At 41.8% G+C, this 24979-nt stretch overlaps 1 protein-coding gene across 47 annotated transcripts in view; it reads right to left on the bottom strand.

The window, feature by feature from the left end:
* The window catches only part of CELF4 (CUGBP Elav-like family member 4), a 691717-nt gene that overhangs the window by 269843 nt on the left and 396895 nt on the right, over positions 1 to 24979 (bottom strand). For 24 of the 47 annotated variants that reach the window (XM_075526254.1, XM_075526276.1, XM_075526236.1 and 21 more), the window contains exon 3: positions 15992 to 16040. In XM_075526254.1, coding sequence (XP_075382369.1) covers positions 15992 to 16040 — 49 coding nt within the window. Of the gene's footprint in view, positions 1 to 15988; positions 16041 to 24979 lie in introns of all 47 variants that reach the window. The other 23 variants (XM_075526242.1, XM_075526266.1, XM_075526241.1 and 20 more) reach the window with 1 other exon arrangement.

The raw sequence follows: 24979 nt of genomic DNA, 5'->3' as shown, positions 1-24979 counted from the left end.
CAGAGCAGCATCCATTTTAAAGCCATCTTCCTGCCCTTCTTCGCTTTGTGGGTAAAGGTGAGGAGCTTTACATTGCTGGTACAGCAATTGGGACAGGAAGGAACTGGACTTTCACTTTGCACCCCACTCTGTTCTTTTCTATGGTCAGGAATGGATGTGTTCACAGCTGGCTTAGCATTTTGAGGCATGGCCGTAGGACACAATGTCTAACTGTGGAAAGCTACAAGAACTGGAGGACAGAAAAAGAAAAAGGAGAAGAAGAAAAAAAACAGTTGGAAGCATGCACACTCAGGGAGAAACCCTTCTGCAAAATTTCTATGCCAGTTTCTGCAACCCTCAACCTATTCTTTTTAACACCAACTTGCCAAAATAAACTATAGTTTGCATTTTCAGTGGTTGCTTTTTTGGCTGTAATTTTTCCTATGCTCACATCTCAGCTCTAAATACATTTGCAGGAGGGAAAACGAATGTGTGCCCTTCTTGGTAGCAAATCCACTAACTGTCTCTGCACTTCATCAGGCTGTGAAAGGCAGACTTCACACCGTGAGAAACAGTCCAGGATAAATCAGCCCATTCATTCTCTTCATTCATCTTTTAAACGCCTTTTGCATGTGTTCAGATTGTATCATGGTGAAGATAATGCTGAAAGACTCTTCAATATTTGCTTTTAATTGTTGGCTGTTACAATGTTCAGCTTTCAGAAGGGAATGTAATTGCTGAAGAAAATCCAAATAAGCAAACACCAAATTCATGGTAAGAGGATGTTTAAGGCTCAGGTACTTGGACTGTTCTCGAGGAAACCTTCCATGGAGGCCTTGGTCCAAAGGCCACTGGAGTCTGAGCAGGCTTTGGACCAAATCCTAAATAGTTTTGTGAGTACACACTGGTTTCAGACCTCATTTCTGTACCTCTGGTGACTTACGAATTTTCACAGAGTAGAGAGAAAACCTTGCCCCCGTTCAGGACCAGACTGCCTGCCCTGGCTGCAGAAAGTCCTGCTGACAGTAAAAGCAGTTGTTTACATGGGGCAGATACCATTAAGAGACTAGTTCGTGCATTTTACCTGTCCTTTAATGGGTGGAAAAAGAGCCAGACACAATCACAGAAGAGAGTGCACGTTACACCTTGTCAAGAAACCCTACCAAATCTAAGCATTTATGACATGCTTCTCTAGGGATAATTGAACATTTGGATTGTGGATACCCAAACTGTAATTTTTCAAGGATGTCAGCTATGAATGTGAGGATTTCCTTTGATTTCTATCTCTACTCTGAAGGCAAAATGTATGTGGTCTGTGAGCTCTGCTGGCTCATGTGATCACAGTGGGTTCAACCAAGGGCCATGTATTTGTTTATGATCTGCCTGGAGCTGGTCAAGAACTACTTCTTGATATAAAACCAGCAGAACTGTGTCCTGGACCAACATGTCCTTCTCTTTTTCAAGGGTGCAGGAGAGGACAGTCTAACAGCAATCTGCTTGATCTAAGCTTCATGTCTGGTAGAGCAGCCCATGGGTTTCCCTGAGCCACTGTGAGGTGGGATCAGATTCCTGCAACCTATTTGCTGGTTTTCCCACATGCAATGGCAAGATCTTGAGATCAACTACTAGGAACAATGGAAACTTCAGGGTCAGATTGGCTTCAGGACTTTCCTTTGAACACTTTGCAGACAGGAGGACCAGCTTATCAAAACAAGAGTCATGTGAAGTATAATATTCTACCCGGGCACTACTAAATGACAACACTTGTGGTAGCTCTTTCCCATTCTGCTAATTGAAATAGCAGCAGCAGGTACATATATGCCCACTAATGTAATCCTTTCTCCTGTAAGCAATGGAAAAGGTCTCACACAGCATAATGCCTTGCACACTTAATCTTCACTGCACCCTGAGCTATAGGGAGGTACAGATCTCCCTTGCTCCAAAGCAAGCAGTGATGTCCCAAAGAAGCAAAGAGATATGGCCAAGGTAACCCAGGCTGTCAGTGACAGAGCAGACACTTGAATAAAAAGTTCAGGTTGGCCCTTTAACTTCTGGGCTGTCCATTTCTGCTCATAACAGAAGCAAGTGACAGAAGGAGCTCAGCAACATCCACCAGCTTAATAACAATCATTACTATGCTAGGAGACTGGATGGATAATGCAGTCCCGAAGCATGGACATGAACTAATGTCATCAGCATTGGTATAAATAGGGTGTCTGCATTTAATTAATAAATAATAGGCTGCAATGCTAATCTCCTTCTGCTAACTCTTTTCTAAAGGTGCAATCTATTAATCACATGTCACTGCCAGCCTGGTCACTTCTTTTTTTAGATTCAAGTCAGAAAAAAAATAGCTAGAAATAAATGGATCCTAAATACAGCAGGGCAATTGAATAGCACAGCCAGCATTATGATCCACTGCTGATTTCATTCCTTAGCTACAAGTTTTTCCCCCTAAGGACGGATATACTACTTTAAAGACAGAGTGAAGGCTTGCAATGTTGTTAAAGGTCAGCATGTTACTAATGTCTGCAAAATGAAGGGATTTTTCCCTGACTATTTGCCCATGGAAATTCTGTCACTCTACAATGTCTGTTGACATGCAGTAAGAACCATTTCTGTGGGCACTGGCTAAGGTAGGTGAGATATTCCTATTGAGATGGGGACAACATAACTTTCTGAAAAGCACTGGAAATATCTCACCTGTTTGGCACATGGTGAGACTAAGAAGATAGAAACTCAAGGAGAAGAAACATTTTGTTGATATGGAAATGTAGTATGAGGGAAATGACAGCACTGCTCATCTGGACCGTATAGAAGGAGTCATGCAAATTGCTTCCTTTGCATGTGAATATCCGCTTTCCGGGAAGCTTCTCTGAATGAACTCCATTGTGTCCATAGACACAATGAAGATTTTCACCTGCTCAGCTTCAGGATTATCACCCTACTGTGCCTTTTCTAGGGTCTCTTTAGAAAAACTTGGAAAACTTTGACCCAGGAAAACATTGCTCCTTGTGGTTTTGTGTGCGGGAGGCATGGGGGGGGGGGGGGGGGCATGTGTATTTAGGTCAAAAAGCAAGTTTCCATCCAAATTATTTTGATTGGAAAATATATCCTGCTATCTCTAATCGTTACACATAATTGATCGCAAAAATGTATCCTTACTAATTGAACTGATTTTCAAAGTGATTAAAAGCTTTTCAGAAAGTTCATCTCTGCAATTCCAACCTGTTTGATATCAAAGTCATGCTGAAGCCTCAAACGAATCATTCTCTGGCTAAATTTCTTTATTCTTCAGTCAAATACAAGTCAGAAGTCTCAGCACAGATTATCTGGGTGAAATTTTACAGTCAGTTTATGCAAGAGGTTAAATGAGATCTAATGATTCCTTCTAGATCTAAAACCTATTCATTTCCTTTTAATCTAGCCAGAAACACCAGAAGAATGGCTAGTGGTCAAGTGTTTCGGCCTTTCCTCTCAAAGTCCAAACTTCATAAAGGAACATTACAGGCTCTAATAAAAACCACATTGCCTGTAATATCAGGGAAGAGTGGTGGATCACACACTGAGATCAAGGAGACACAGGGGTAAATTCAGCTCTTTGTAAACACTGGAGAATATACTTGCATCAGGATTTGAATTTCTGTTGTGAGACATGATATTTGACCCCTGTTTTGTTCTAGGTGGCTCTGGTCCCTTTGAAGAGTTCCCTGTAAAGACACAGTCTATATTCAGGGACTGCTATGTCCCAGTTTCCTCCTGCACCCTTGTTTCTCCCACAGTACCCACGGACCTGCCTTCCCCACAGCGAGTGGCACTGTAGCCTAACGAGCTCCCTGTCAGTGCAGTGTGTCCCTCAGGCATCTGCTAAACCTCAATTTCTTTTCCACTGGCAAACTTGTACACCAAAGACGGCTACTTGGCCTTAGCCGTGGCCAAATCTGCCAACCAGGACCACATGGTATGTGTGTGCAGGAGGAGGGGCCTTCTCAAGAAGGAGGCCATGCTATTAGCTTATGGTCTTGTGTATGTTGTTCAGGACGTCATTTGCTTTGTCTCAGAGGATGTGTCCCCAAAAGGAGCTTTGCTTGAAGGCCGTCCTTAATGTTTCCTTTCCCCAGGTAGTCCCTAACTCCACAGCCCCTGTCCTGATATATTAGCTTCACTCCCAGCTGTGCAACCCAGCACAATGCTTTTTCTCACGTCTAGGAAGACACTATATGACAGGTCTGCATCCAGACACTGTATCTGGTCTTATCTTTAGAGAGTAAGCTCTTAAGCAAAAGAGGACCTCCGTATGTTCTGTATTGTACAATGAACCTGGTGTCATGGTTCATAACTGGCCTCCCAGGCACTGCCGCAAGATAGATAGTAAATAATTAGATTTCTGATCTAGGGCGAGGAGAGACTGCTTTGGTTCAGTCCAATCTCTAAAGTCATTAAACTCATACTATCTTCATTCCCCCTTGCCTGAGGTTCTGGCCCGCTCTCCCACATCTCGTCTTCATTAGCTATTCATAATAATAACAGTTATAGTCATTTTGGAAAAAAAAATCCAAGAAAGCAACTCATCCCATGTACCCTACATTGTGGCAACATAATTTCATGTTCATTGGATGGCTGCTTGGAAGTGTTGGTATTTTGTGGCTTATAATCAATGCATCTCGCCATTCATCAGCAACTCAAGAGATGGATAAAATGAAGATTTGAGGGAATTAATTACCATTCACATGGCAGTTCATGGGCAGGAAGTATTTTACTATCTATGAATTCCTGCATACTAGGTTTGATACTACAAGAAAGCATCCCTCCACTAAGGCCAGCCCTAATACATTTGAATTACTTACTTTTCCCTTATTTTAACACTCTTGTAGTCCTATTCATTGGGCAATCTCAACTTGCGTTACGAAACAAACCTGCCCTATCATGAGACTTGTCCTGCTGCAGTTCCCATAAGCATGAGCAGGCAGCATCTTCTACAGGAACGACTCTGACTTGACTTCACTGTCAAATTGAGAGGAATCAGCCCCACAAAGTTGGCTCCAACTATTTGGAAGAACATAACTATTTGGGGAGATTTTCAAAGGGAATATTTAGACACCCAAGGCCCATTGACTTTATGTGAGATTTGAGCAGTGAAACACATTTGACACTTTTGAACATCTCTATTTATCTAACCAAGTTACTTCTGTGGAACTAATGATTAGAGAACCTGAGCACCGAATAATCTTTAATGCATGTATCCTTGCAGCACCAATGCTACTTTACAGAAAGAAACTGGAATCAGAGCAAGATGTTCGGCCAATTTTATGTATATATTCAGACAAAGATAATATTAGTCACCAGGTAGAAATGGAGTGAGAATACTAGCCTGACCCTAGGTAACCACTTCAAGGTCAAAGAGAAAATCTGTGGCAAGGCAAGAAGTTAAGCCTCAGTCTTCCAAGCTGCAGTCTATTGCCCTGTGTAGAGGTTTCTCTTCCTCTGTGCAGGATCAGGCTGCAAGACTGCCCTTAAAATTGAAAAGAAAAGAAACAGTCCCTCACTAATTGAAGCCAACTGTTTATCCTCCCTGGGGGGAAAATGTTTCAGTGCAGTGCTGCCTTGAAAATTACCTCTCTACAAATGATATTACAAGGGGCCATATTCATTTTCCATCATAGATTCCAAAACAATCTGGTTTTAAAGATAAAAATATTTTTCTTAATTATGAAAACACATTTTAAAGACACTGATATTATGCACTGCTTTTAATTTGAAGCCTTTTTTTTTTTTTTTTTTGCGTTCACTTTCTGCCATGAGAATAGGAGTGGTAGCAAACCCAAATACAAAAATGAAAATGGAAATTGACTTTAAAGAGGAATTAAAATTGATCTGATTATCTCTATTGCTCAGGCTGATTGGGATGCAACCCCTCCTATTTTTCCCCTGACATTATGAAGCAAACACATTAATGGAGAAAGTTGCCTTCTCTTTTTATGACAAAATCCCAGCATCTCCTACAATCCATCGGTTTTATATAGCAATTTTTATTCATAGATCTTAACTAGGGTTTCAGAAAAGTCAAGTATCATCATTCATATGATACAGATGGAAAACTGTGGCATGCAAAGATGAAAGTTGCGATCCATCTCTTCAGGTGTGTAAAAGTGAGATATCTAAATCCGAGTTAATTGCCATAGGTTCTTTCCAGATTCAGTGGAGAGAGAGAGAAGGGAATCTTCCGAGCACCATTTATCCCATCTGTCTTATGATAGGGTGAATCACAGTTTGGAAGTGCCTCTCTCCCTCCAATGTCCATAGGAGGAGCCTAGATGACTAAGTTACACTATACGCCTAATATTTAGGCGCTAAAGCTAGGCAAAGTGAATCCTACCTGAAATAACATTTTAAAGACAGTGGCACAGAAGCCCTATTTAAAACTTCTTCTGTCCCTAAGTCCAAGGCTCCTAAGAGGCCCAATTTCTGAGTAAAAGCACTAGATACTGTTTACTCAGAGAGCTAGATTTTTTACATAGGGATTTTCTACCTCCCAAACTGATTTCACGTACATACTGCAAACTATATATAGCAATTGGAAAATGTTGTGTATGTCATGGAGGAAAGTTTTTTTGACCTCTAGTATCTCCTGAGTCTCGAAACTTCTTGAAAGCTGTGATACTATAATCTGGGATCTCAGCAGGCAAGGGGCAAAACCCTTCTCACTGAAATTCCCACTCAGAGAAGAGACAGTTCAGTCTGCATTGAAACTGCAGGGTTGAGCCAGTCTTACTTTAAATTGCTCAACTGTAACCAGCTGAGGGTACTGACTATAGTCCAGATATTTTCTAGCTCCTACATCAAACTAAAACTCACTTTCCAGAAAGACCCTGGATTACTCTAGAGTCAAAGGTCTTTGCAAGCCTGCAATAAACAAGTGACAGTCATGAAGAAACAGGCACACAATATTATGTGCTGAACGTCGGACTCAGTTTATACCCTGGCAATACTTTCGGCAGCAGTATAACCGTATGAATTGTACCAGATCTGGAAACAACAAACTTATTTGTCTAGATCCAGGGTTTTTAAAGTGTTCAGGTACTTGATTGACACTGATGACAATTGGGGTTAGATGAATAAACATATGTACATTAATTACATGTGTATGTCAGATGCATGCAACTGTAAGTTGCCAGAAAGAACTGAAATTCAGACCTAGAGTAATGATGGCAGGCAGGGGAATAACTTTGGATATCTTCTAGCATTTTTGGTTGTTAACCATAAAACGTGCCTCTTTTTATCCCAATTCTAAGTGACCTGCAACCAGTGAGTTTTCTGCCAGATACCTCAGTTTCCTTTGTACTAATTCTTCTCTTTGTCATTCCTCCTTACATCACATTGTGCACCAGACCTCTTCTAAGACCTCTGCCTTCCTGGTACAGCAATCAGCAACAATGACATTTTGACATGGGGAGAGAAACTGGATGTTATGCATTACAGGCCTTGCTCAGGGATTGCTTGTGCATTTTCATTAGAGTATCACTTGGTAAAATACAGAAAAAGAACCCCATAACAGGAGTAAGGACAACACCAAGCCCCTCATACCTTACTTGTTGCTGACTGTATAAGGGATGTTGGTGCATCACCGCTCCAGGAGCTGCGCTTGGACTCAGTGTAAGAATATTTTGATCCTTTCTGAATTTCAGACCAAAAACACAAGGAAGAAGCTTGGAAAATCTCAACAGGCAAAAGAAATCTGTAAAGGTGTGAGCATCAGTCACCCTTACTTTATTCAACATCAGGCAGAAAAATGGCCCCTACGTTCCCTTTCCCCCAAATGCTTCTTTGAAAGAACAGCAAAACATGCCTTCCATTTTTTACAGAAATGCCCATGTAACCATAACTACAAGTTCGTCAATAGAAAAATACATAATAAATGGCTTGTTATTTCGACTCTTTTGTGAGACAGTTCATTAGAAACTTCATTTGTCTACATGGATTGCACTTATTCAGCTATATTCTAATAAAATGCACATTGCTTCCAATAAAGGGAATGCATTTGCTATTGATGTGCTATAAACTACTATACAGAGAGGTGTTATTATATCCCTGTGTAATAACAAGCCAATTATAATGATCAGCAAAAGCTTTACAATAAAGTCAGTGCACGAGGAGTGATTATCATAATGCATTCTAACTGTTCAGTTCCATAAATGCTTTGCAATTAATTGTGGAGCATATCTATAAATGTATTATTAATGTTGCATAAAACCCCATTGACAAGCAACCTTAACATTAAAAAAAAGATACTAGGATTGTAATGTGTCCCTGAGTTCACCTAGGAGGTTGAGCTCTATTTACAAATGCGGAATTTTTTATAGGATTACATTTTTTATTTCCTCCACTCTCCTCCTCCCACCACTACTTCCATTTTTGCTCTGTTGTTGAAAAACCTCCAAAGATCACTCTGCAGTGTGAGGGCCCTTGATCATCCACCATACTTGACTTTTGGTCCTGTTCACATCATTTTGGGCAGAGCTATAGGCTTTCACTGGTGTCTTAACCCCATGACACTGACACCCTGACATGCATGAATGCCAAAGGCACTAGCTGCAAGAAATGAGCAAATAAAAGTGTATCACAAGCTAAGCAGGCAATGCAGGAAGGGTGAGAAGGAGAAGGGAATCAAAGTTACATAATTGATCAAAAGTCGTGTGGTAGCAGAGAAAAGAACCAATATCAAAACATCAAGGCAATGAGCTCCCCAGCCTCTCCCCAGGCTCTGCTCTAGACTCTCCTCTTTCTTGTCATTCAACTATTAGGTTAGAGATGCTTTATGAAAAATGTGCAATATAGGTTGGTTTTTTTTCCTTTTATTCCTTTAATACTTGATTTTAAAAGGTTGTCCTTAGGACATGTGCTAGAACACAATGTCCTGTGGATCTTTTCCAGTTCCTGTTGATGGGCACTCTTCCATCGATTTCAATCACGATGGAAAGGGCAGACGTGAACAAAAGTTTGATGTCCCTTATATTCTTTCAGCAGGTGAGCGTGGAATGAAACACATCAGCCTTCAGCAGTGTCACCGAATATAAAACACTACACATGAGGATCCACCGGAACCTTTTTTGTCACCCCAGAATTAAGTTTTACCAGACAGTGGAGAGCATGAATGGGGTCATCCAGAGCCACTTTGAATTAGCTGATCCATTTCCATGCTGGTACATTCTACCTGCTTGAATATACAGCCCTTTGAGGACAACAGGGTGTCAGCTGTCAGTAGGGTCATGCAATCCTGAATTTCCACAATAAACCAGGAGATTTTCCTTTCCCATTAACTGTAATCAGTCCCACAACAAATGACAGTTAGAAAGAGATGATGTCCATGAGTACTAAAATGCACTTTCTAGATCAGGTTTATCTTAGGGCTAAAGGAAAAACACTACAGATTTTAACAGATATTCAGACCTGGAATAAAATCCAATGGACAGGTTCCCTTTGAACCCAGTGGCTTTGAGGATTGCTGTAGAAGATTCCATCACACACAATGGGGTCTAAAGCTCCGCTCTGCCTTTCAAAGTCTGTGGCTTCACCTGAACTGAGAGAAAGGAATAATGTCCAAATCTGGGTGAGTTTCCTGATTGTGCCCTGGGCTCGATGCATCCCCATTCACATGGGGAGAAAACCAGGACATATAGGCCAGAAGGGGCCAAAGTGATGCTCAAGACTGTGGGATATCTAAGATGGCCTTTGTGGTCATAGGCCCAGCTCCTTCCCCAGCCCTTGACTAGATAGACAGAGAGGCAAACACACTTCAAGTCACTGGCATCTCTCCCTCCTAATACTACAGCATCTCCAACAGCCATTCCTCAGGAGCTGTCAATGACACCAAGGTTTTCTGTTGGTCTTGACACTTCGCCAGCCTCTGAAGCAAGAAAGCTGCCCCCCAGTTTAATATCAAGACCTTTTGGTTAGGTTTGTGATTTTTCTTTTCTCCTTTGACTCATGAGCTCATCTCCTCTCCCCGTGATTTTTTTAACAGATTATTAGATTATTTTTAAACAGTCATTCCTTCTCTTTACCCTTCACGCAGAGATACTGCAACTCAGCACTGGTGTGCTGCTTAATATTGGATTTGTAATTAACAGAGAAAAGATATTTAGATTTGGGTGTGGGGGTATTTATGTTTGGTTGGGTTTTTTTTTAATTCATCCTGCGAGAAAAGTCAAAACCAGCTTATTAATCATGTTCGGGGCAAATCTTAGGAAGAGGAGATGTATGAGACTTAGGAGGAGGATTTGGCATGGAGCTGGAAATCTCCTTTCAAACTGCAAGAAAAGATAAAGAGGAAGAGAGATGCTGTTTAAACTGTTGTGGGCACTGAGGGAAAGAAGGGGGAATATGAGGCCCCGGGTGGGGTAAATGATTTGTCCAGAGGTCTTGAGTCCAGACCGCATAAAATGTGAAGACAGGACCTGTTACTGTCCAACTAGTAGTCTTAGCCTTGCAAGTGCAATGGTCACAGCAAAGGCTGGCACACGTGTGTGGTGCGACCTTTGCAAGTCCCTCTCTGTGCCTTGCTCTACCTGAGCCGTAGAAGATTAGGATGAGTCATAGTGGGCTTATGGCAATGTTGAAAGAGTTAATGGACATGTATTCATGGAGAAATAAGCTCGGATCTTTTCCCCCAACTGTGAGAAGAGAGAACATTATCTGTCTCCCTGGGGTGTTTGCCAGTGCCATCTGCCTGCTCCTGCTTGAATGGGTGTGGGGACCATAAAGGAAAAAGAGATGAGCAGTTGAGGAAAAAGCTGTGGCAGACCACATAAAGGTAGGTTGTATGGATTACCACCTGGAAACAGGACATTCCCTCAGCCTGCTCTCCAGCTTCTGGGGTGGGAAGTCTTTTAAAGAAGCCCACCAAATGTAGAAGATAGGGAACTGCTGGTAAAGTGGCTTCCATGGAGCTTGATGTGCCAGGCAACACATGTGGCTCAGAGAGAAGGAAGGGATGAGAATTACAAAGGTACAACTCGGATGCATAGTCCCAGACTTCAGGACTTCTTGCATGCAGACATAGTCTAACCTCCAGCAGTGCAAGAGAGGAGATGATGAGCTCTGCCAAGATTGCCATCTCCTTATTTACCCTTAACTTTCTTCCTCAGACCTTTCTGGTGGGCAATCAAGCCTCCTTTTTGCAAAGAGCTTTCAAGGAAGAAGGAAATAATTCTCCATGGTATTGTTATACTAGTGTGAAGAGAAATTAAACTGAAGGCAAACCAGTCTTGCTTGATTTCAGCACCTAAACAGACCTGTATCTGGCTAGTACCTGGATGGGAAGCTTCCTGACAGGTTTTGGCCATCAGCAGAAGCCACAGAATTCTGATCAGTTAAAGAGAAAACAGCTAAATGCCAAATAGTGGGACCCAGGGCTGTGTTTGTCACAGATAAACCCTGCCAGCTGCAGCAGAGAGCTAGTGAGTGTTAGAAATGGCTTGGATGAAATAAGAAATAGATCCAGACTTTTGTCCCAAAGGAAAATAGGGCTTAGAAGCAGTGGAGAAGACATTCTGGCCCCATCATCATTGCTGAGCTGATGGAAAGGAATGAAAAGAAACAGATCATAGTGCATGAGCAAGGCACCACTGTTTTGCTGTTTACTGCAAATGAGTTCTTGGACATTTTGCTCTGAAACTGGAATAAACCATAACCAAGCAGATCATTTCAGCGCCTGCACATTGAATAACAGGTAGAGAAACGATGCAAGTCAGTTGAAATGTGAAGTCCCAACCTTCCAGCTGCTGCTGCTATGTCCCCCAAACAGCAGACAAAAAAAGACACACTGCACATGCCTCCCCTAAACATACACAAACAAATTTGCTTCAAAGCACAAACACAGACAGAAGCTTTAGTAGATCTGTGAAGTCTTGCATGCAGAAAACACTGCAATGTGATGAACTGCAGACTCTCCTGTAAATCTCTTAACACCCTCTCTGAGGGACATTGCACCCTTTCAACTCTAAACCACTTTGGTCTTTGCCTTTTTATTTTCTTTAGTCCAGGAACCTTCTGTATCTGTTCCATAAAATGCAGGAGGACCCCAAAACCACCATGAAGTGTTTCTTGGTAGAGACAACACTGGGCCTGGGTAGCACACTATATGCATTTTTGCATGCCTTCCTTTACAGATCTTCCTCTGTCCTTTGAGAGGAATGTGGGAGCAACGGAGCATCTAAGCATCACTAATGGAGTGCAACTAGAGTAGCAGGAGAGTCCTTTCCTTTTAAAAAATGTTACTCCCTGTACAACCTAGTGGGACCTCAGGGCTGCGTTTATCATAGGTTAACCCTGCCAGCTGCAGTGAGAGTTGTCTAGTGAGAGCTAGAGATATTGTGGATAAAATAAGAAATGGCTCCAAACTTTTGCCCCAAACCACAAAAGAGACTTGAAACCTTTCCCTAAGTTTGTAAAACTTTAAGTCACTGATATCTACTGGTGAAGCAGTTTCTTTATAGACAAGCCAAATTTGGACAACACAAAAACCAATGAGAGTTTTTAAGATACCCTTAACAGAGCTAGTTACACTCTGATTTTTCAGAACAAAATACAGAATTGTTGCCTTTTTATTACATTCTATCAATTCCATCACTGCTAAAGTTTCTATAAAATGTCAAAGGACTCTGACCTTCCAATCAGGTATGTGAAGCTTCATGAAGCATTTTGTAGAAAGAATACCCCTATATAACATTTTGTAGCTTGACTATACACACATGGACAAACAGGCAGGAACGCAAAATGCAAAATTTTCCCATTAATTTAGACTGCTTCCCTAGAGAAATGTACTGAGAATACATTCATTTCTAGTTCCTGTGAGATTAGGCAAATGTAAATAATGCCAGTTTTTATTGAAAAGGATTGCACTCTTTGTCTTGCTCCTAGTCCAATATGGGGATTAACAAACAAAATAATAAAACCAGCAAAACTAATAAGGGGCACTCAGCATTTCCATTTTGTTGGGTTGAGTGTAATTCGTGCCAAGCAGCATTTTGGATTCCTCCCCAAACCTAGATGGTCTGATAGTCTAAATTCTCACTCACACACACTAAATGCTAACACACCCACCTTTGGTTCACCTGAGAATCAAGACACAGGAAGAGTTAAAGACCAACAAAATCCAGACTCCAGAACAAGAAAAAATGCTGAGCAGAATCTGGTTTGGGGAGGAGAATAAATTTTGGACTTCCATCAGCTTTGGGTTGTGGGAGAACTTACTGAAAATGTCAAAGATTTGTGTTTTAGCAAAACACAGGTATTTGTCCCTATATAAAACATAACCCCACTTCCTCAAGAATACTGTTCACCATTTCCTGTAAAAGCCTCCTTGCAAACTACAGTTTCAAAGAGCACTGCATTCTTTCTTTAATACCTTGTCCTGGCACCAAAACTCCCCATAAGCCAGAAGATAGAAGTGTATTCAGAATGTGGGCTTTGGGCAGACTGAAGACTTGTGCTGTGCAGGAGAGCTGCTTCATCTTCCAAGCCCCCCTCTTCCCTCATGTCCCATCCTGATACACAGATGGGGTATAATAAGCTACAACTTAAGTTTCTTTGTTGTTGAAGTTGACCTTTATCTTGCAGGTGAAGTCTTTTGATGTGCTCCTAAGATACACGGCCTCCTTTTTAGCATTCTGTTTGCTGTGCTTGCTTTAACCAGTGGGCTTGTGAAGAACGTAAGTTTTCATACAATGCCTCCCTTGAGCGTCAATTGTTCTTTTCTCCCATAGTTACCCTTGAGTCATGCCATCCTGAAACATCACCAGCCCAGAAGCAGCTTGTCAGTGGGGAATTAAGACAACGTGTCTTTCATGCCAATGATGAGTGCACCTGCTTGGCCCCCTGCATTATGATCACCACCAACAGGAGCAATATGGGAGCGGAGAGGGTAAGAAAAGATGAGGTTTATGTCTGTTGGGGAGATAATTAGCTAAAATACAATGGGAAGAGAATCACTGGTGTGACAGATAATGTGGAATCAAACTGCCACCGGAGCCCTTTGCAGTTCAAACCACCCCTCCTGAAAGCAGCTGCTCTTAGCAAAAGAGTTTGAAAACCCTTCCCAGAAAACCAGGCATGTGTTCTCTATTAGTGATTTGCATTTAAAAAAAAAAAGAAAAAAAAAAGAAAAGAGTGATTGGGAGCTACATACCCTGTAGGCGCACTAAGCAAATTGGTCAGCCTAATTATTATTTTTTAGTATGTCTAATTAAATAGACAAAAGGCCCTCCCTTCACTCTCGCTGTCGACACGAACTCCACCGGAATGTGCATAATGTCCCCTCATTTGCCCAAGCAGCTGAGCCTCTCCCTTTTCCCCTAGGAGATCAGTGTTGACAACTGCCCAGAATGAGACTGACTCCGACTCAGACACGGAGCCAGGTCGTCAGACGGGCAGGGAAAGTGAGTAAGTTGACCGGGTTCTGTTAAAAACCACTGGACGATGCTGTATGATATGACATGCCTTTGTTGCAGGTTAGAAACATGCCGTGGCCCTTGATAGCAGAACTTGCCCTCGCACAGCCCATCAAGTACTTTCTGCCCAGTGTTGGCCAAATTCCTCCGAATTTACTTTACTGGGGACTCTAGAAGTGCAATATTTATCCCTGTGCTTCCTGGTGTTTTTCCAGCCCTCAGCTCTTCTCCTGCTCTGCAATTACACCACACCTCAGCCCTTCCTTACAGAGCCTCTGTCAACCTGCTGGCTTCACCACTCCATAACACCAGCCCTTTAACTACAAGCTACATACAAAGTCTTCCAATGACTTGAGTCACTGGAGAGTTTCAGCCTCACACTGATGCAGTCAAAGCCTCTGGAATCCAAAGCTTTCAACTGAAAAAAGAGCACAATCTCAGTGCCTTTTGTCTGCAAGGCATTTTACTCCTTTTAAGTAGTTGTTGCTGGGGATTTCCACTAATGCCAGCACAAAGATAGTCATCCCATAAATGAGGAATAGTTTATGTCCAGGGTGGAAATAAAAAGAGTTTTCACACATCTGAGCCACATCATTACTAAATGACAAAATCTACTCCCACATTTATATGATACATAAGCACTAGTATTTTTACTGCATATATGGGCAAAAGCCTCTCCTTTTTTTCCACAAAGAGATAGGGATAGAGAGGAAGGAAGCACCATATCATTATATATATGCGTGTATATATAAAAATGTACAGATATAAGAAAAAAAAAGCAGAATGGTAATTTATCCAGAATAACGGACCATCTCACACTTTCTCAGTGAGCTCTGTGTTTGATCTGACAAACAGGCCCCTATTAGAAGAGCACAGTGAAGTATCACCACATCAGTTCTGGTAGAAAACCTTTTACAGGAAACACCTTATCACTGGTGATCTATTGAACAGTCACTTAACAAAGCCTTCCAAATCCACTGTGCAGGATGGAAAAGCAAAAGACTAGCTCCTGTGTTCAACTACACCTGTGCAAATCCTGAATAGCTCCCTGGGGCTGAGAGAAGTCTTCAGTTTCCACAACAGGTTTATCCAGATAAGCTGATACAGGTGCAGAAAACTCTGCTAGCTCAGAATTTGCTTTTTCCAAAAGCAGAGTTGCTTCAGTCCAAGCAGAAACAACATGGTCAGAGAAAACATAAAGTATCTGCTTTATCCCAACAAAATTAAATACCTCTGCAGCTCAGCCCAACATAGGTCTGAAAAACCTACGTTGCCGTCACCACTGTTAAACTTTGTTAAGTAAGCGCCTGATGCTTCACTTCTTAACGAGGCAGTTATTTGTTTCCCAGGCAATCGTTGGCACCTGCCTGCCTTTTAAAATCAAATAATAATTGAATATGAGGAAAGCGAGACGAAGTAAAGGAGATTTAATAAAGAGAAGCTTTGCTGCAGAGGGAATTTCTTTGGCAGTGATTACGTTACTAATTGATCAGCACATTGCCTGAGAGAAGCCAGAGACAACAATTATACTTAGCACTGCGGCTGAAAGCAATGCAGTCAACTACCTCCTCGGCTTTCGCTGTCCGCTGGTTTCACCTGGATCGGTCTGTTCATCTGTAGGAAAGAGCAAAGAGAGACACATAATTAATGGTGGAATCAAACATTCATATACAGAGGCTTGCTTTGTTTTTTTACCATGCATCATAGTTAGCACCAGAATTTACTCCACGAGGGGGGAAAAAAGCAATTAGTAAGCAAAGAAGTAACCGCCAAATACAGGCTGCTTCTTGGTCCAAGGTAAACCAGTGTCACCCCTTTTACCTGACAGGAGCTCTGTTGAATCACATTAGGAGAGGGATCTGACTCATTTCACACAGGTCATGAAATTTTAAACGTAACTTTTTAAATTTCTAATAGTTTCCTCTGGAAATGCTACCGTGTGAGAGCAGAAATGCTTTGTCAGATTATCGGGATCGGTGAAACTTTAATTGCAAAGATTTCTTGAGATTGGCAGGATGAAAAGAAAATGGGAAAGTGAATTCCACCTCCACTGTTAGCTCAGTAGGACAGTCACCTGTAACATAGCAGACTCCATTTCATAACTGGGGAATGGGATTTGGATCTGGTTTGTCCACATGCTGCAGGAGTGCTGGCTATTGAGGGTTTTTTGGGGGGAGAGGGTAGGATATGAGTCAAAACATCTCCCTGTGTTGCTCTTTCAAACATCTTTTTCCTTTCTCACATCAGAACATAAGCAAGTATAAAAACCTTGCCATCATGCTGTGAATAGGATTTCTGTTCTCCAACTTATCCCTCTCTCTCTCAACAAAAGCATTGGGGACCATCATTATCCCCAGAGCTGCTCACTCCCAGGAGGGAGGGCAACATATGTCCATGATCGTCTTCACTGGTAGTGCCTAACGTGACGAGGATGTCTGATGAACAGGGGTCTTCACCTGCTATATATACCATATACCACTTCACCATATACCACTCCTGTTAATAGCTGGAGATGTAGATTGGATCAGAACCAGCTGAGATTTTAATCTGAACACTCTTCCCTGCCTCTTCCTCCATGTCACTTAAAGCAACCCATACACTATGCAGATGGACTATTCAAAATATCTTTATGTGTGTGACCATCCCTGAGTGGAATGCAATTATTCTTTAGATTTGGTAACCATAGAAATTGCAAGTTCAAATAGGCATCACAAGGAGCAGGCAGTCAGAAGGCAATGGGAATCTCCCAACATATTGCTTCCCAATAAAATCAGGCCACAAAATGACGATGAGTGTCACAGGGTGCCTTCAGGTGATACTGTCCCTCCCTTATTTGTGGCTAATCACAGTTGGGTAGCAAGGCTGTTAGTTTTTGTTTTTCTTTTTTTCTTAATTTCCCTTTTTTTTTTTTGAAAGTGGTTCATAACCATTTAGATTTATTCTAATTGCTCTGCACACATATTTAGTAATAAAAAGTTATCAAGCTGGCTGACAAGTAGGTTAAGATGATGGAGAGCCTAGCAGATCCTGCTGCATTGTTGTCTCAAGAGGAAAATGTACTTAGCCATAAACTAACTACCGTTAGGCTTGCACTCAGGAAGAGAAGAATCAATGGCTCCAGATGCTACAGAACAATTTCTGCTCTCCTGTATGCCTTTATCATCCAACAAACTCCAGACAGTTGAAGTGCTAAAACCAACAAAGAATTTGGTACTGGATAAACTTTTTATCAGGTCCTGCTTCTGCTGTAGAGACCTGTCACTGACACACGTATTACAAGATATTAGCAGGGCCGGAGCTGATGTATTTAGCAGCAGCAGGATGGACATCCTGCCACAGGGCTCCTGTAACCACATGTGAGCAGCTAGCTGTTACAGACATTTAAAGATCTGACATCACACAGGTGAGGAGGGTAATTTATGTCATGTAACTCCAAATGTCTAAAAAGTGTAATTTTAAGCCACTCTTAAGATTGGTGTCTGAGATGAAAAGGATGAATTGTCTTCTGCAGTGCCTGTTCCTCTCCACTGATCATAAGGATAGTCTATGCAGTTAGAGTTAGGTGAGATGAACCCCGTCTTGGTTCTCATGTGCACGATAATGAAGCCAAAGTACCCAGTTATTGTGCTTTAACTTCCCCCAGCTGCTGAACCAACTGCGATTGGTTTGCATTTACAGCAGGTTGGTGTTGACACTATCCATGAGCCAAAATCTGACTTGAGAGCTGTTAACTTTTGACAGCTGCACTCACCCTATATATTATGGGTTCCTAATGTGGACACAATGGCTAATCTAACTTCAATGGTCAGAGGAGGGTGGTCAGAGGTCCCTGGTGCCCACTCCAAGACAGCCAGAACCTGCATCCCAAGCAGTCAGTAGGAGAAATAATCACAGTAGCCAGGAATTTATAGGAGGTGTTTTGCACACCACCCTGAGAGGCAATGTCTGGAGTCCAAAATGGACACAACCTTGCGATGCAGAACACTCCATAAATCTACAAACATAGGTACTGATCTGAAGCCTGCTAAAGGCCATGAAAATCCCCACTGAACTTGCGTAAGCTTTGGATCCAGCCTTTAGAAAAACTAGACAGACCTCTTCCTACTTGTTGTTAAGTTGGATGTGGTTAGTTTGCAAAAGGCAGAGATTATCAGACCCTTTAGCAAAAATGAGAGGAGACTAATATTTGTTTGGGTTTGGTTGGGTATTTTTTTTGAGATTGCGGCATGAGAAAAAGAAAACAATTGCCAAGAAAGGGAAAAAAAGAGGGAGGGAATGAGCATCCAACAGAGGAAGAAAAAACTGGGGAAATTCATAAGTAAAAGGCTAGTGTAATTTAATGTACACTATGATTTATACACTTGACAATTTCTTTATAGACCAAAGAGAAAGCGCTGCCTGCACGGAGCCCATAATACAAATTGAGATCATCTTGACATGAAAGACACCAATTATAGGGAGAAACACTGAGAGGAAAATAATTAAGTTTCCTCTCTCCATCTATGGAACTTTTTTTTTTTTTTTTTACACAGGCTCTCTGGGAGCAAGGAGCTGGCATGGGGAGCAAAAAAGGGCTAAGTGGGGAAATAAAATGGCAGAAAGATGTACCTTCCCCAGTCTGGGGAAATGCCTTCCTGGGGAGAAGGGAATTCAGAGGTTCAAGCTCTCTGCTTATTTTTCAGCTGGGAATTGTCATGGATTTAATGCAGAGAAACCAAAGGTTATACTCCAAACTGCAGTCTTCTGAATAGTGGTTGGGGGAATATTGATATGGACATCTTGGTAGACCCTAAGACAGTGCTAGGAGAAAGAAAATTTGCCAGTCAGCAAATCCGATTAATACCATGGGTATCCACATGGGATCATAGGAACTACAAATGTGGCTGCGAGGTTTTATTGATCCCTATCACTAGAAGTACTCAAAAGAGATTTGGCAACAAAGGAAAAGACCTAGGTAGGCTGATCCAGAATTTGAACTGACATATGGACTGGATGAACTCTGTTAGGCTCTCCTCTAGGATGTCCTACACTTCTGTCCAATGGTCCTTCTTTCCTTTGCCCATGGATGCTCTTTGTGCTCCCCTTTGAAATATGACCATGGTTCCTTATTCTATATTATCCCTGCGGGGCTGCCACAGTGAAAGAAGTATACTGTTTTACCATTAGTTAACCCAGAAAGAGTTTATCTCCTCTTTAGCCTGCCTCCTATTCTTTAGGACCTGACTACAGATTTTTATTCTCTGTATAAACTGTGAAGATTCCTGGCATCCTGGTACCAGAATGCCTAATAGTCATAAAACCATTATAAATCAGGACAATACATTATCCTCATTCATGATTCAAAGTCCAATTTGGCCACAAATTTACTCTGAAGTGCCTCATTCAACAGCAATGCCATAACAGAGGTATGCTGAGGACCACTGAGGCACAAAGGGATTTAGCCAAGAGCCAAAAAATTTAATTTGAGTTTCTGGTTACATGTGACAGACCTATTTTTCAAAGGTGGCAAGCGGATGGCAAACTAGAGTTTCATTCACAGCTGTGTTACCAATGTGGCCTCAGGCAAAGCCTGGGTCTCACATTCCCTTGGGAAATATGGGCACTGGGTACCACTACAGCTATGAATTGCCCCCATTTCAGGAAGATGGGTTGCTGTCCTGGTTTTGGCTGGGATAGAGTTAATTTTCTTCCTAGTGCTGTGTTTTAGGTTTAGTAGGAGAATAATGTTGATAACACACTGATGTTTTGGCTGTTGCTAAGCGGTGTTTACACTGGTCAAGGACTTTTCAGCTCCCCATGCTCTGCCAGGTGCACAAGAAGCTGGGAGGGGGCACAGCCAGGACAGCTGATTCAAACTGGCCAAGGGGCTATTCCATACCTTATGAGTCATGCTCAGTATAGAAACTGGGGGGAGTTGGCCAGGGAGCAGCGATCGCTGCTCGGGGACTGGCTGGGCATCGGTCAGCGGGTGGTGAGCGGTTGCATCACTTGTTTTTGGCTTTCTTTCCCCTGGGTTTTGTTCCTCTCTCTCTCTTGTTATTTTCCTTTTCATTACAATTTATTGTTGTTGTTGTTATCATTATTAATACTATAATATTTCGATTATTAAACTATTCTTATCTCAGCCCATGAGTTTTCTTACTTGTGCTTTTCAGATTCTCTCCCCCATCCCACCGGGAGGGGGGAGGGTGAGCGAGCAGCTGCGGGGTGCAGTTGCCAGTTGGGGTTAAACCATGACAGTTGCATGTCCTTTTTCCACAAATGCCACAAGCGTTTGGGTTGATGGAGGAGTTAGAACTTCAGATGCATCACACTTCTCATTTTCATTTAATCCTTTGCACGTTCATCTCTGCTGAAAACCACCTTTACTATCACCTTTGCACACCCTGGACAAGATGATGGTACTTGTTACACTTCATACACTTCATTTCAGCTTTTCCTTCCTTTTGCCTAAAACCAACCCATTCAAATAATGCCAGATGTCATCCTCTCATACCAGCTTGCCACTTGCCCCACCTACCCCCAACCCAATCCTCCCTGCAAGTAGAAACACAACATCATTTTTCATGTCCAATTACAGCCACCATGGTGCCACTGTTAAAAGACAGCGCAGGTACTCCTGGCAAAAAGGGTTTGAGTTACAAGAAGCAATGAATTACAGCAAGCCCTTTTTCAATTCTCCCCAGAAATGAAATGTCAGAGCTTGCTGCTGTTTTTTTCTCAGCACCATCAGCTACAGACCACTGCAGGAATTAGACAGGGGACAGACGCTTTTCTGCATCACGGGTTTTTTTTTTCCTAAGGTTGTCATTTTCTCCCCCACCAACCTTTTTCTGCTCCCTCTGGCTTTGTTAGTAATTTAGAGCATGTAGAAGGATCTCCTGGGAAAGAAGAGAAGGAAGCAGAGACATCTGATTTCTCACTGTCTCCATCTTTCTTCCTCTCACTGTTCCTACTACCCTTTCTTTTCTTGTTTCACTCACTTTTTCATTAGTCATTAATAGATCTGGTGTTCCTAGCCAGAACTAAGGCTTTACCAGGCTTGAGAATGGACAAATGCAGAGATAAAAAGAAGAAAAAAGTGAAAAAAATAAAAAAGGATGGAGACACCCTGAATAGCTTCAAATGTGATTTGAGACAGGAAGGAAAAGTGAGAAGAGGAGGAGACTACTGAAGACCACTGAAATGCCACTAATGGTTGGGAAGATCATGTCCAAGGCAGAAGGGAGATGTGTTGGAGATAATATGCTGGTTGTGCTTAAGGAAGAAGTCACTTCAGGAGACAAAAAAGTGATTCTAGAGTTTGTATGATCTATAAGACCACGGAAGATGGCCACAGTGATCACCTGTCTAATAACAGTCTTTCCACCCCTCCTTAGAGGGCTTAAGAAATTTGAATACTCCCTGAGAACAGACTGGGGGGTTTGATTAAGGTTTTGAATTAAAAACTGTGAGGAAAGGTATTCTATTGTCCATGTTTCCTGAAGTTCCCAAAGAGCCAGTCTGGTACAGTGTAGATAGTAGAGGTGTTAAGCTCTGACAAGTCCTGTTTCCAGCTCTACACTGCCCTTCTGGATGAATTTGGATGTATCATTACATCTGTCTCTTTCTCAGCTTCCTCATCTGCTGCTTTCTCAGCTTTCTCTTCTATACAATGAAGATAAAGATACCCTAATGTACCATGAAAGCGGTTGATGAAAAAAATGTCTCTAAATGCTGGTGTTAAACAAACAAGCAAACAAACAAACGTCCAGTCATTTCTATGCCTGAATTATGTGGACAGATATAATGGCAAATAACAAACTCTTCTTGCTCAGTCATATTCTGTTGTGTTTGGTATTGTCCAGGCATCAGCCCTCTAAATCAGTGATGAAACACTGCTGTGGCTTAATCACAGAGGATAGGATGCTGATGTGAGCTAGCAGGTCTTAGCAAATCCTTGTTGGGCACTGCTGCATCTCTGTAGATGCTGGCTAGCCTCATGGAAGAAAATCCCATTCCAGAACAACTTGCTTCCTAAAGATGCCATGTAGTTCTTGGTGATGTCATAACATAGTTCAGAAGTTAATTGGAAGTATGAATAGTTTAATAACTGCCCTGAAATTTCCAGAAAATATGGTTACTCCTTATTTCTTCAGTGGGAAAGGTTTTGCTGTTCAAAATCTCCCCCCAAAACGCTATGTGGAATTTCATTTTACCACTTCTGCCAACTTTTTGGGGGTCTGCCATGTACACAATAGTAATTCCCCTGAAGTCAACACAGCTATTTATGTGAGTAAAGGTACTGGCAGGAATGTGTTTCTAGGAGTGGGTCATAACTTTTAAAGCATTGAGCAAAATCTACTGTGATTGAAAGCCCTAAGGAAATGCAAAGTATATTAGTGTCGAAGTTAGAAAGGCCAAGAAAATCACCTACAATTGAATTGTGTAATTGCAAAGTTCAAGTAAATCACTCTGTACCTGATTCTGAGTGACATAATTGCATTACGATGATCTAAACTAGATAGCCATAAGAGTGAATCCAAAGCAATCTCCTCTCTCTGAAGAAAAAAACAAAGTCAGGGCCCAGGTCCTCAGCTCAGGGAAATTTCTATGAATGTTACAGAATCAGGAAAGCTGCTTCAACATAGGTTAGCTACACAGCCAGCCTTCTGTATTTGTATATTGCAGCTATAAGGCGTAGAGCAAAAACCTGCCCCCATGGGAATAGAGGTAAGTGCTGTGGTTGCATGAATTGCTGTGTGATTACACATTAAGCACACTTTTGTGTGGGCAGTGCAAATTGATACAATGTCGGATTAATGAAAGAGTAGGGAGAGGAAATGTTTTAGAAAGTTTGGTGAAAAAAATCACATTGGCTTGCCTTGTGGGAAGCATTCACTAGTAATGCATTGCATCTGAAATGACTCTATCCCAAACTGTACCTGGCTAGTGAACTCTTACTTCCTCCCTACCACCCTCTTCCCTGCCTGACGGGATGCGTGTCATAGACATGTACACAAATAGATGAGAAGACCTGAAATGGGAATGTATGAGATATGAAAAAAAAATCTTGAAGGGTCTGACCTTTACAAATCAGTCAATGCTCTGGTGCCTACCCCTGAGAATGATTGCTACCGGCCATCCCCACACTCTGAGAGTATTTTCTATATATCATATAAAACACATTATAATCCATCCGTCTAACTATTGATTCATCTTTTCACTTGTCTCGTGTATATAGATGAACCCAGATGGGGCCCAAGTTGAGTTCAGGTTCATGTGCGAAGCCTATGGCTTCAAATCCAAAACTTTCTCCCACAAAATAGTTTGGGCATGAATTTAAAGAAATGGCTGATCTTGTTCATAACAAAATAAAATCTTTCCAATACAACAAATCCTTTGGTTTGTACTTGGGGAAGCTGAGCATGTAGTGCTCAACCTCATGGTACCTGTGGTTTTAAACGAAGTGGGGAGGGGCAAAGGGGGAACTCACTCCTTGGCAGGTTTGAGGACAGTAAGAAGAACAAAACACAGGATGCTTGGAACAAAAAGCCTTATTTTCCAAAACAAGAGAGATAGCACTGGGGTTTTTTTTATGTATTTATGTCTTATAGGTACTGTTTCATATGCAAATCTGCACGTGAAAGAGACAGCAGGAGATCCCCTTAAAGCTTTTGGCAGTCACACAGTAAAAATGATGTTCAATAGATCTACGTTCACCTGCTAGACTGTGCCACCACACACATAGTGTGCCCCAAGATACTGGTGCCCTGATCATCTAGATGGGTATTTATTTGCACTCATGGGTCTTGCCTGGCTTGTGCACTTGACTTTTCTTTCCTGTGAAAGACGGGGGCCTGGTTAATGCTGACTTCATCTTGGGAAATGTGTCTGTAGTCCCAGACCCCTACCATATGTGAGAAGTCCCTGGACATTCAGTGAGTATACTCAAGCATGTAAAGAGTCCCAGGATTGGCCTACCAGTGATGCTAAGCTATATAAAAAATGTTTATTTGTCTTTGTATCCTGACAGTAGAGGTATAAGTTTTGAAGGGACACCCTACTCATTAAATCTAGTTCCCTGCTGCTACCATGAGCAATCACAATGTGAAATTCTGTTCATAAACACATCAAATTCTAATATAAAACTAAGTAAGTCTTTTACTGTCCTTTCCTCCCTTCTTCCTAATATCAGTAGGGATAAGCTTTTCCACAATCTCACCTCTCTTCTAATTTTTCATTCGAGTTTATTTCAAGGTAATTTACATCCAATTTTAAAATGTGCCCAAACCACCTTTTATCTAAAATCATTCTTCTCCATCACTGGCATTTTCTATTAGCCAACTCTACAGGCATTTAGTAGAAAGCAAACACATTCTCTTTTAGCCTAGCTATTGTGATCCCAAACTCTTTCAGGGCAGAGCAACAGCATAATCCACACATACAAAGGTAGTCCATACAGATACAATCAAGACAGCCTTAAACTACCCAGCATGGCTAACAAATAACTGTATCTAGGTGGCAACACAGAACTTAAATGAGTGATGTGAGTATGTGCCACGGGTCCTCGA

This window comes from Mycteria americana, chromosome Z, assembly GCF_035582795.1.
Source record: "Mycteria americana isolate JAX WOST 10 ecotype Jacksonville Zoo and Gardens chromosome Z, USCA_MyAme_1.0, whole genome shotgun sequence".
Taxonomy (NCBI): domain Eukaryota; kingdom Metazoa; phylum Chordata; class Aves; order Ciconiiformes; family Ciconiidae; genus Mycteria; species Mycteria americana.
The sequence above is the reverse complement of the archived record's forward strand: the minus strand, read 5'-3'. Positions and strand labels throughout refer to the sequence as shown.